This window comes from Oncorhynchus masou, chromosome 28 (assembly GCF_036934945.1).
Source record: "Oncorhynchus masou masou isolate Uvic2021 chromosome 28, UVic_Omas_1.1, whole genome shotgun sequence".
Lineage (NCBI taxonomy): Eukaryota > Metazoa > Chordata > Actinopteri > Salmoniformes > Salmonidae > Oncorhynchus > Oncorhynchus masou.
The window spans coordinates 24,796,188-24,809,862 of NC_088239.1; the positions used below are offsets into that span (position 1 = coordinate 24,796,188).

General features: G+C 40.1%; 1 protein-coding gene across 1 annotated transcript; it reads left to right on the plus strand.

The window, feature by feature from the left end:
• The first annotated feature begins 2,229 nt into the window (after window positions 1-2,229).
• Window positions 2,230-13,326, plus strand: prtfdc1a (phosphoribosyl transferase domain containing 1a). The gene is made up of 9 exons (XM_064941658.1): window positions 2,230-2,761; window positions 3,001-3,107; window positions 3,648-3,831; window positions 6,135-6,200; window positions 9,356-9,373; window positions 11,057-11,139; window positions 11,636-11,682; window positions 12,020-12,096; window positions 12,931-13,326. Exons 1-9 carry the CDS (start codon window positions 2,711-2,713, stop codon window positions 12,976-12,978), a joined length of 681 nt encoding a protein of 226 aa, XP_064797730.1. The 5' UTR covers window positions 2,230-2,710; the 3' UTR covers window positions 12,979-13,326.
• Window positions 13,327-13,675: the final 349 nt, after the last annotated feature.

Below are 13,675 nucleotides of genomic sequence, written 5' to 3' on the forward strand. Positions count from 1 at the left end.
GGAATTTCGGACATTTTCGAAATAAATGTCTCCCACGTAATAGTAGAAAAGTGTCAATTACCTGTATTATTAATTATACAGTATATTACAAATGATTGTCTAAACATTAACAATGAATCATATTTAAGTGACATTTGCATTAAATGTATGTTTTAAAACAAGTTCCAAGGTCAAAGAAATTAGGCTGGCCTTTTGCTCCACCCATTCCATTGGCGGCCACAATGTGAGTCACTCTATATGGAATACATATTGGTTTTTGAGCGAAAAATATTGTGGGTGCCACAGTAAGATTATTGTAGGGAATACTCAGTGGGGTCTGTAGAATGTATTATGGTGTCATTCAATTGCGCTCTGAATAATACGGAGTGTTGCTGACCTTTTACCATTATTCATTGGCCACAACTCGAATCACTGTATATGACATAGTTTTCGCATTGTCACACATTGGACGAGAAAAGTAAAGGGACAAACTCTATTTCGTAAGTACCGTGTTACATGTAAACGTGGAGAAGGCAAAACAGATAAAACGCAGATTGCATTCAAATCTTAGATGGAGGATTTTACCTCTCACTTTATCAGGAAACGTAGAAACAAGATGAATATTCTTCCCACACTGTGAACTACTAATAGCTAACAAATTAACTGTATAACGTTAGCTAGCTATGTAAACTTATTTGCATTGCACACAGCCCATGGGCATATCTACTGTATCTAACGTTAGCTAGCTTAATATTTTTCTTAAACCGATGTTTCTGTGTGGGGGATTGGGAATGTGTGGGGATACTTTGTTGCCACAACCTGGACAGTGAAAAAGACTGCACCACTGTGCACGGGGGCGTCTGACAGATTTTTGCACTCATGTCCTGAAATGATCTAGCTACTGTACTATATCTTCTCTTTTATTATTCCATTGTCAAGTTATATAAATGTTTAGGGCACAAGTTAAGCATGCGAAAAGTATGAATAAGGTTCCAAACAAGACTGCCGCCAACAAAAGTAGAAGTGCCCTCCAGAGAAATAACTGCTCGAGCACTCCAAGGAACCCAAATTTACCGAAAGTAAGCAATAGGGCGAGATTACATCTCAATATCACTTGAGGTCATTTCCTAAATCTAATTCTGTGTTTATATTTTTACACCACTAGAGAAACGTTTTCACATTTGTATGATACTTTCAAGAAAACACAAATAGCAGCCAAAGCAGACAATCAAATTATGGGTATTCACTCCAAAAAGGACTTTGTAAAGACATATGCCTTTTTTATTTTATTAAACCTTTATTTAACTAGACAAGTCAGTTAAGAACAAATTCATATTTTACAATGACGGCCTACCCTGACCAAACCCTCCCCTACCCTGGATGACGCTGGGCTAATTGTGCGCCACACACGCAGACAATCACAAGGACAGGTGAAACAGATCGGGGTGTGACAGCATGAGACAGGGCGCCATTATACAGCTCTCGGGGATGAGTGAAAAAAACATCACACAGATAAACCACATAGGTCCTTAGAACCAAGCCAATAGAATCTGTCCTAGAATAGATCATAAAGATGCATTACATTAATATGTGTGTTTTAGCTGATCAGTCATTTAGATAAGGTTCAATATTTGATCAATGTATCAAATGATGAATAGGCTTACAAATTCTGTTAAGCACCAGCATACATTCAAAGGGGTTTAAGAGCGACATTTCCCAGAAAGACATTCTCATTACACTGACATACATGGGTTTATTAATTTTTCTTGAGCAAGAATGGAAAGCTCATCTCCCTTGCCTGTGTTATTGATGGGTCATTCTCTGTCCGGGGCTTGAAGAAGAACTGGGGGGTGCTGCACCATCAGTACCAGGGACTCTGTTGTCATGGACACCACCCCCAAGAAGTACTGCAAGGAGCAGCTGGAGATGAAGCAGCTGGAGAGGGACATTGACCTCATCAAGCGATACAAGACTATCTACATCGCCAACAACAACTAACACCTCTTAAGTCTCAATGGCAAATGCCAGAATTGTAAACAGATATTCAGTGAGGGAAAAAAACATATGCCCTGAGTGCTAGATATGAAATTGTCTGGCAAATTGTCATATCCCTCTCACTGTCTCTCTATGATTTCACATTGTTTTGGTAAACTAAATTAACTCTGCACTATATTTAAATATATTTTTGAAAATCTGCTTAAAACAGTTTAGATATATTACTACATACTATGTCATGATGTAATCCTTGTAGGTCATTGTACAAGAGCCTTGGATGAGCCTATACTTATCTGGTCCTTTGCCACAGTTTCTTGAACCAAATTATTAACTTTTCCTTTTAAGCAAGCATCCGTGCCTACAGGAAAAATACTACATGAAATCCCATGCAGCTGATTATCCACCCCCGTGGATCTAATTGTGCCATTCGGTGGTTTATTCAGTAGGACTGGAAAACAACAACCACCTCTTTTTAGTCACACTAATGACTTTAGCATGACCACAGCATGCTTGACTTGTTGGCTAGTTTTGAGTTTCAGCCTAAAATTGCACAAATAATCTCTCTTTCTAAAGTGGAAAAGTTGTCATAATACAGGGCGGGTTTACTTCGAGGAACACTTACTTCACCGTTATCTTGCTTGTGATTGTAGTAATTTGTTCGCTCCCCTTCAGTCCTTGTCTGCTGACTGATTTTTTTTTTTAAACTTCAACTGTCTGTCATCGCGGAAAAAACATCATGGCAGAATGCGTTCTATCCAGAGCCACGGGAATGGAAGGAGGAATTGTGGTAAATAGCTTCAGACTTTGTTTTGTTGTGGTCTATTGTAATATACCAATATTTATCCTATCGTGATTTGTTTTCTTGAGTAACTTGTTGGAGCTGATTTCAGTTGATCAAGCATTGTCTTCAGATCATGAACTTTTTAAATTGACAGGCTACTTACAGATATAGCCTATGGGAATATTTCATGAATACATTTATCATAACTTTGCAAGTGTTTCTTATCTTTGTTTATCACATCTTAGATTAAAGATGATTGGCCCGGTTACAGTTTAGAGCTCTTCACTTATCCAGAGCATTACCGCGAAGATATAGAGAGTGTCTACATTCCACATGGGGTTATCATGGACAGGTAATATTTATTGTATAATCTGGAGGAAATTCTTACAAACCTTTTCACCAACTTGCTGAGGTGATCAGAAGCCAGTCTACTATTCTATTTATGTTATTGTAGTTTACAATATGGAACATACGTTACTACATTACTGTGCTTAAAGGACGATCTTAAATAGGAATAGCACCCCGTTTCTAACCCACTTTATTGGTCTTCTCCTGGTGCACACATTGGCCTGGGTTCACAGTTCAGGTTTTCTTCCTCATGTGGAAAGGAATGCTGGTGCGTGCCACATTTTTACCAACCAGGGAGGCTTGGAGGACTTCAAGAAGTCATTGAGTTGAGAACTGTGTATTGAAAGTACACAATAAACGATACCATTGTGTGTGTGTGTGTGTGTGTGTGTGTGCATCATACACACTGCATGCCTTGGCAATTAGTGATAAAGCATCAACTCTGTGGTATCATGTGACCCCGAAATGTAATTACACACACACACACTGCTCTGTCTGTGTAATTGTGATTTCCTGGGAATGTTTAACATGATTTGTACTGTAGGACAGAGCGCCTGGCCCGACACATCATGGATGACATTGGGGATCATGACATGGTGGTGCTGTGTGTACTGAAGGGAGGGTACAAGTTCTGTTCCGATCTGGTGGAGTTCATTAAGGTACAATGCCGCAACTCCAACAAGCACCTGGAGACCAGAGTGGAGTTTATTAGGCTTAAGAGCTACCTGGTATGTAACCCCACCCTCACACAACAACAACAACAGTAGTCAATCATTGAGTATAAATAATGTACAGTGAACAACAGTGCATCAAGTTCTTTAAGAGTCTTTTGAAAGGCTCTATCATCACATAATTTATCAATCGCTTGTGATGAAGTAAAGATAAACATAGTGAATATGAGGTTCTCTAGTTTAATGTAGTTGAGGAGCACCTTGGTTGATCCCTCAATATCCTATTTATTTGTCCTTTGATATCTTCAGCATGGATTGTTTATGCAGCTAGGCTTCCCTTCACCAGAGCAACTGGGAGGCCTGTTCAGATGCTTCAAATCTCGAAATTGTCATATTTTAGCGCTGACTTCCGACCAGAACAGTTAGGATAATACTTATTCAACATAAGAGAGGAAAATAGAAATCGAAACAACCTGTTGTTTCTGTTATTAATAATTGGTTCATGTTTGGAGATGGAAGAGTATATAGTCTGTCTGTCTGCGTATACAGTCTGTCTGTATGTATGTCACTTCCTTTTGTTTACTGATTTCATTGGATTCGGCAAAAATACAATCAATTTGAGATAGACTACATGACCAAAAGTATGTGGACACCTGCTTGGAGTTGGTCCCCCACTGTGCTGCTATAATAACCTACCCTCTTCTGGGAAGGCTTTCCACGAGATATTGGAACATTGCAGCAGGGACTTGCTTCTATTCAACAACAAGAACATTAGTGAGGTCGGGCACTGATGTTGGGCGATTAGGACTGGCTCGCAGTCGCTGTTCCAATTCATCCCAACGGTGGTCGATGGGGTAGAGGTCAGGGCTCTTTGCAGGCCAGTCAAGTTTTTCCACACTGATCTCGACAAACAATTTCCCTATGGACCTCACTTTGTGCACGGGGGCATTGACATTACGGAAACAGGAAAGGGCCTTCCCCAAACTGTTGCCACAAAGTTGGAAGCACAGAATGTTGTAGCGTTAAGATTTCCCTTCACTGGAACTAAGGGGCCAAGCCCGAACAATGAAAACAGCCCCAGACCATTACTTTACACTTGGCACTATGCATTAGAGCAGGTAGCATTATCCTGGCATCCACCAAACCCATATTCATCCATCAAACTGCCAGATGGTGAAGCGTGATTCATCACTGCAGAGAATGCTTTTCCACTGCTCCAGAATCCAATGTTGGCGAGCTTTACACCACTCCAGCCGACGCTTGTCATTGCGCATGGTGATCTTAGGCATGTGTGCGGATGCTCGGCCATTGAAACCCATTTCATGAAGCTCCCGACGAACAGTTCTTGTGCTGACGTTGCTTCCAGAGGCAGTTTGGAACTCAGTAGTGAGTGTTGAAACCAAGTACAGACGATTTTTATGCGCTACATGCTTCAGCACTCGGCGGTCTCATTCCTTGAGTTTATGTGGCCTACCACTTTGCGGCTGAGCCGTTGTTGTCCTAGACGTTTCCACTTCACAATAACAGCACTTACAGTTGACCAGGACAGCTTGAGTAGGGTAGAAATTTGACGAACTGACTTGTTGGAAAGGTGGCATCCTATGACGGTGCCTTCAATACGGTCCAATCTACTGCCAATGTTTATCTATGGAGATTGCATGGCTGTGTGCTCGATTTTATATAATTGTCAGCAACGGGTGTGGCTGAAATAGCCGAATGCACAAATTTGAAGGGGTGTCCACATACTTTTGTATATATAGTGTACTTTAGGATTGTTCGATATGAGCGCTAGGAAATTAATTTAAGGAAATTAAACGTGAAATGAGAAATTATTGTAAATTATTACTTTTTCAGTCCCCTCATTGTTCGCTATACTCCTATGAAAGGACATGCATTTATTTCACATCGATTTAAGGCAGCCCCCCGCACATTTCTGATTGAGGGGTTGGGTTAAATGTGCAAGACCAATTTCAGTTGAATGCATTCAGTTGTGCAACTGACTAGATATCCCCTTTCACTTGGGATTTTGTATTTTGGCTAACTCAGCATCTGAAATATCTGACTCCAGCATGATTGTAGAATTGAGCTGACCTGAATGACAGTGTCTGTATTAGCTCCATTGTTACTGCCCTTCATTCTCGCCTTTTCCCATTCCATCTAAAGCCTCACTGTCTAAATGATAGTGATTACGTAGATACTAGACAGTCACCGTCATGGAAAATTCACTGATCTGTGCAGCGTCGTTGTCCTGGATGTCATGTTTGGGGACATCTCTGTGAGGTTATCTGTGTCTTGCCTCTGTCCAGAACAGAATGGTGACTGTTCACACACTCAAAAAAAATTTTTTTCTTCTTCTCTAGAATGACCAATCAACAGAGGACCTGCACATAGTAGGAAGTCAAGATCTATCTGTTCTACGAGGCAAGGTATGTACGTGCCTAAATAAATTGTAATAATTTTATATGAACATTTGTTCAAACCTGATTTCTTTCTGTAAATAATCTTTCCATTTTTATCCCTCTCTGGGAAATTAGATTCTATGCATTCAGATACACTTTTTTCAAAAGAATTTGAGCATTAAGAACGTTTTTTTGATATAAGGTCATAACTAGCCACAAGGGGGAGCGCTCAGCTCTGCTGTTGAGCGTCGACAGGGCTCTTGGAAATGTGTGCTCATTTGGGTGGTGAAGGAAGAAAGAGAAAGACATGTACACACTTTAAAGACAAATTCAGATAAGGTATACGAAATATAAGAAGATTGAGCTGAAGGATGAACTACCCTGTTCTATTTCACATAGGTGTGGCCCTCTATGTCTAAGCAGTGGTCCCAACAAGGCATAGTAGATCCATCTAATGAAAATACTTTTTATTTTATTTTTATCTATGGCGTGAGGCAAGGGCTAGATCTTTCCATAAGAGACAGACAGTTTAAGACATTCCTGTGTAGAACTGTGTCTACTGAACTACATTTATGGACTGGAGCAAAGAGAGTGAACCCAGTGACTGGGTGTCATCTTGCGTTCATTTGGCGCGTCATACATTTTTGGGTCTTCTCCGACAACCATCCTCTTTGTGTGCCCTTCATAAGAGTCACTTTGTCAGTGTGGTGTAGCCATCACCAGGTTGAGAATGAATCACTAATCTAGTCCTGTGGACAGTACAGAAATGGTTGTACCAGGAATATCCTCTTTCTGAGGAAATACTTGACGACGAAAAATAGGGTTTTGGTGGACCATCATCAACCCCACACTGTAACCTAACCCATATAAAACACAATGAAAGATTTAATGGAGTTTAAGTCAAGGGTGCTCAAGAGGATGGTATGTGACTGTTGTTGGAATTGACACCCCCATCGAGATAGTTACTGTCTCTATGTGCTGTAAGACTACATTCTATCTCAGTAGCAAGGCATATTTTAGGAGTCAGAAGAGGACAGCAGGCAATGTCATGAGGAGTTATTTATTTTTTACATACAACTGAACAGGCAAAAACCTTACCTAAGATTTGTTTTTGCTTAGGGTTAGGAGGTCAACAAGAATACCTGTCTGTCTAACCCAGCAAATTTACACAAGTTAGGAACATTAATCTTCACTAAGGGTAACTAGATGGCTGACATTAATCTTCACTAAATGGCTGCCATCTCAGCGTCATGCCGTCACCCCATGGCACAGCTGAGTGGTGCCAGTCATTGGGGCATGTGCCAGTCATAAGGGGTGCCAGTTATTAGGCACAAGGACTCTGGCCAACCGTCAACTAGCATTATTGGCAATGGCATACCATTTACAGCACTTGCATTTCCTAATCCCAAATGTCATCTTGGAAAGTCGAGGAGTGTTAAAGTTCAAATGCATAACACTGCTGCAAATATGTAAGTTGGATAGGTTCAAGAACAGATCTGTCAAATGGACTTGATTTTGCAGGAATCTCTGCATGGGGTAGAGTTTCTATAGCCTACCTCCCTTCCCAGTCCATCATCAACAGAAGGGAGGCATGTACAGGATTTGATTTGAGATTTCAGCAATATGACAGATAGCAGTATGAGGGCAAAAGCCTTTGGGAGTAGTGGAGGGGGTTAGAATGATGTAGCACATTGTCTGGTAGAATAATGCACCTATTACCTCCAAGTGTTTGTGTTTCATATCTTTAACATTCTTGAGGGGAAATGTAATCCATATCGAATAAGGTCATATAAAAATCACTAATGTGGTTGTTTGAGGCTGTTTTGTGCACATCTTTTCCATGTGGCAAAGCAAGTTAGTTCTGCTCAAGGTTTCCATGTTCTCTCGCTCTCTCTACTACACTAAACAAAAATATAAATGCAGCATGTGAAGTGTTGGTCCCATGTTTCATGAGCTAAAATAAAAGACCCCAGAAATGTTCCATTCTCACAAAAAGCTTATTTCTCTCAAATGATGTGCACAAAGTTGTTTATATCCCTGTTAGTGAACATTTCTCTTTTGCCAAGATAATCCATCCACCTGACAAGTGTTGCATAACAAGAAGCTGATTAAACAGCATGATCATTACACAGGTGCACGTTGTGCTAGGGGAAAATAAAACAACACTCTAAAATGTGACGTTTTGTCACACAATACAATGCCACAGATGTCTCAAATTTTGAGGGCGTGTGAAATTGGCTTGCTGACTGCAGGAATGTCCAGCAGAGCTGTTGCCAGATAGTTTAATGTTAATTTATTTACCATAAGCTGCTTCCAATGTAGTTTTAGAGAATTTGGCACTACAATAACGAGCCTCACAACCGCAGACCATGTGTATGGCTTCGTGTGGGCGAGCGGTTTGCTGATGTCAACGTTGTGAACAGAGTGTCCCATGGTGGCGATGGGGTTATGGTATGGGCAAGCATAAGCTACAGACAATGAACAGAATTGCATTTTTTCGATAGCAAAAATACTGTGACGAGATCCTGAGGCCCATTTATTTTGTGACCAACAGATGCACATCTGTATTCCCAGTCGTAAAATCCATAGATTAGGGCCTAATGAATTCATTTCAGTTGACTGATTTCCTCAGATGAACTGTAATTCAGTAAAATCATTGAAATTGTTGCTGTTGCGTTTTAGATTTTTGTTCAGCATAGTTACGTATCCTTACTCCCTGTTCATAGCGTTACATAACTCGGTTCAGGTGTAGCGTGTAGGCCCACAACATTGGCCTCCTGCCTGCATTCTCTCAGAGCACTCGCCTCAAACCATAGATACACTCCACCAGCCAGACAAAGAGCCTCATACACAGCCAAGGGGGAAAAGGCTGTCATTTGAACCCCTGCACCAGAGAAAGTGTCCAACTGTAATTATCTTTACTGTCTAAGACATTTGGAAGTGCCTTTGGCTCAATGTTAGGAACAACCATATATTATGAGGGAGTATAATGACATGTCTGTGTGTCTCTAAGGGACTAAAATTAGATCCAAGATTGTCACTATAGCTACAGTCTAAGAAGTGAGAAGTCAAACTCCCAAGTATTTGCCCCTATGTTTGAATGGAAGTTGTTGTGATGTTGCAGTTCAGAGATATTAAAAATGGGTTTCTCTCTTCTTCTTTTTTTTTTACATGGCACAAAGAATGTCTTGATTGTAGAGGTAAGTGACTGCATCATCTCACGGTACAGTATTGCAAATGCCTTGAATTTGCCTTGATGCCTTGAATAAAGTCATAGACTGTTCACTCTGCTACTGCAAGGCAAGCAGTACCGATGCACCAAGTCTGGAACCAACAGGACCTTGAACAGCTTCCGCCCACAAGCTATAAGACTGCTAAACAGTTAGTTCACCAAATAGCTACCCAGACTATCTGCATTGACCCTTTATGCACTAACCTTTTTTGACTCATCACATCAGCTGCTGCTACTGTTTACTTCCTGTCACTTTATTCCTAGTTATATGTACATGCAGTGTCTACCTCAATGACCTCGTACCCCTGCACTTCGACTCGGCATTGGTACCAATTGTACATAGCCAAGTTATCGTTGCTCGTTGTGTATCTATTAGTACGTGTTTGACTTTTTAAATGATTTCTCTCTGCATTGTTGGGAAGGGCCCTTAAGTAAGCATTTCACTGTTAGTCCATTCCTGTTGTTTACAAAGTACAGTTCCATGAAAAAGTATTTGCCCACTCACTGATTCTCTCTATTTTTACATGATTTTGATACTGAATGTTATCAGATCTACAACCAAAACCTAATATTAGCTAAAGGGAACATGAGTTTACAAAAAATATATATATATATACCTATTTTATTAATTAACAAAGTTATGCAACATCCAATTCCACTGTGTGAAAAAGGAATTGCTCCTTTACACTCAATATCTGGTTGTGCCACCTGCAATGACTGCATCCAAATGCTTCCTGTAGTTGTTGATCAGTCTCTCACATCACTGTGGAGGAATTTTGGCCGACTCTTGCATGCAGAACTGCTTTAACTCAGCGGCATTTGTGGGTTTTCAAGCATGAACTGCTTGTTTCAAGTCCTTCCACAACATGTCAATTGGGATTAGGTCTGAACTTTGTCTAGGCCATTGCAAAATGTCAAATTGGTTGCTTTTTAACCATTTTCATGTAGAGTTGATTGTGTGTTTTCGATCATTGTCTTGCTGCATGACCCAGCTGCTTATAAATAAATATGAAATTTAAATATGAAAATATTGCATTTCTTCACTTATTCTCATTCACTATTTTGATAATCAGGTCTTAAATTATTAAATGGCAAGGGATTGATAAATTGCATAGATTACATCATAACATATAACATGCCTATCATTGCATACAGGCAATAATTGCTTTAAATTAATAGTTTTCCTCCTACCCTCCAACCTCCTGGTGCACATAGGCCAGACCTCTCTTTTTTGTATTTTCCCCCCTTTGAGATGTTTCAGATGTGAAAGTTTCCAGACTGATGTCATCCATGCATAAACACTAGGCCTTCATCACATGATGGCTGTTTAGCCCCACTCTAGAGGAATAAAAGCATCTAAGATTCAATCAATATTCTAGATGGGCTGTGTGACACACACACACAATTGCATGAATCTTGTCACATTGCATTCTGTACTTCTATATAATTAGTGTAGTTCTCAGATCTCAAGGAACAATTTCAAAGCACAGCAAAACATTGTCATTGATATCTGTAGAAAATATATATGGATTAATGTACGGTATAGCATACTGCATGTTATTGGTTGATTTGCTATTGCGATCCATTCTCTTCTGAGAGCAGTCCACATTTACGGCCCTCCCTTTATCCCCCTTCTTTCCCCTGCCTCTAGGCTATAGTCGACACAGGAAAGACAATGAAGGCGCTTCTGAAGCATGTGGAGGCCTTTGAACCCAAGATGGTAAAGGTCGCCGGGTGAGTCAGTCTGTCAGAGCTCTACATGTCCACGGAGAGGGGGGGGGGGGGACTGTCACAGGAACAAGATGTCACTCTTCCGTAGTTACTATAGATATGCATGCCTCCAGTCACCATACTTCAACTTGAATTTGTCTTCTGTTTTATGTCAAGTTTGCAATTGTGTTTCAATGCTTGAATACTGTTAGTATTGCATTGTTTTCAGAAATCAATCCATATGTATTGCACAATATTGTTTTGATTTAGAATGGTATAGGTACTGTACTGTTTGCCCTTAGTTTCCCCCTTTGAAGCTTCCGTAATCAGTGTTGTTCCTGTCTGAAGGATAAGAATAGCTTCCCTATTGCCATCTTCACTATAATCTAGTCATGAACTGCTTATGTAGTTTCACTGTACATTTTTTTTCCATCGGAGTTCAAATCGCTTCTGCATGATTCATTGCAAATTATTGTGGATATTAGCTTCGTTAATGGTTGTACTGTCATGTCTGTTTCAGTCTGCTGGTGAAAAGGGTCTCTAATGTGGTTGGAAGCCTTCCAGACTGTAAGTGCATCTCTGTTTAATGCCATCCGGGAGGTCACTCATCCTTCATTCAGCCGTCAGAACAAGATTTATACTGTACATGTCATGTTACTCATATCTCAGTCTAAAGCCCAGGTGGTTTTGAATGAGGTAGCATTTTAAAAGTTCTATATTCATTGTTTAATTCATTTCAAGGTTCTTTGTTTGAGGTTGGTGTTTGATCGTGAGACTTTTCAAGAAGATTCTCTGTTATACAGACCTGATATAATCCCGGGCTCTGACTCAAGTTTGAATTGATGGTTTATTCAGGACATCTCTACATATATCTAATTTTCTGTGTCTGTATTTATCTCAACAGATGTGGGGTTTGAAATTCCCAACCGTTTTGTTGTGGGCTATGCTTTGGACTACAACGAGTATTTCCGTGACCTGAATGTAAGGCTCTACTTTTATTTCTGAACGACACATGACCTTTTAGTTTAAAGTGCTGTTTGAAAGGGATGAAAGAGCCGGGAGCTGAGAGTAAACATAGTCAAAGAGACACTTCTCTCCCTGAAATCTAAACTCACCCAGGTATCCTGTGTGTGTGTGTGTGTGTGTGTGTGTGTGTGTGTGTGTGTGTGTGTGTGTGTGTGTGTGTGTGTGTGTGTGTGTGTGTGTGTGTGTGTGTGTGTGTGTGTGTGTGTGTGTGTGTGTGTGTGTGTGTGTGTGTGTGTGTGTGTGTGTGGTATTCATCACAGAAATTGGGCGGAAGGTGAAGAAAGGGATGTTAGGGTTAGGATCTGCTTATCTGGCAGAGTGAGTCATCTTAATTCCCCACTTAACGACTATTAGTATTACCAGTTAACACATGCTACATATCAGTACAGTCATATGATTGTTATCAAGGAAATGTTCATTTATCAGTTTGAGATTGACCTTGGATGACCTTTGAACTTTTCATCTTTAAATGATGTAAAGTTCAGTGCATTAGCATAATAGAGAGGCGAGATGATTCCTGTCATATGGGGAAAGTCTGACCTTGCTTTCCCAAATTCACATCCCTCCACAATCTCTAATCAGCTCAAAACATTTATCTTCTGAGGGCTCGTCATCACCGTGGTATTTCAACCCTCCAGCAGATAAAACACAACAGATTACTAATTTATGTTCTGTAAACATGGGGGATTAAAACATATTTCAGTGACGGTCTATAAACGATCAAAGTGTTGCTCGCTTGATTTAACATCTGACTGAGGGGAACAACCCTCTTTCTCTTCCTCCCTCCAGCATATCTGTGTCATAAGTGAGATTGGAAAGGTGAAGTACAAGATTTGAAGAGAAGTCAACACATACATGGGTTGTTCAGAGTTGCAGTTTTCAACTTGTGGCTGCAAGTGCCTTCCCTTCTCATATCTTCTTCCGTGTTCTGTTGAGGATTATTGTTAGTTTATTAATTTCATAAGAAGAAACACACCTTGCATGTGCTTTATGCAAAAACAAATATGAGATCTGTGTTATTCATGCTACATACAACCTTGATTGCCACATTTTAAGAGTTTTTTTTTTTACATATGCTATTGTTTTTGTAAACATCATATTACATTGTTGACAGAATATGCTTTTTTTGTCCCCAATGATCTAATATGTGCCAAGCACAAAGAAATAAACTATGCAATTTTAAATAACAAATTATTTGTGCCTGCGTCCGTGAAGAGAAAGTGTCAGGGTTATCAGTGGCCGAGTGCTTTTGATTGAAAGAGAAGAGGTTTGAAGAAGGAGTTGAATGTTGACTTAAAAAGGGAGCACCTGAAATGTATGTTATGTCTTTTCTACCCAGCTGTGGATGCAAAACAACACTGCCTGTTTAGCTTCAGTGTCATTTGAGCTAACTCCGTTTATTATCTGGCATAAGTTCACTTTCTCTCGCTTTGTCTTCCTGTCTTTTATCTTAGTAAATCATTATATGTTATGATCAAATTTGGAATCAAACATGAAACCTTCCTGGAAAGCCACAAAACATGGTTTGCATTAG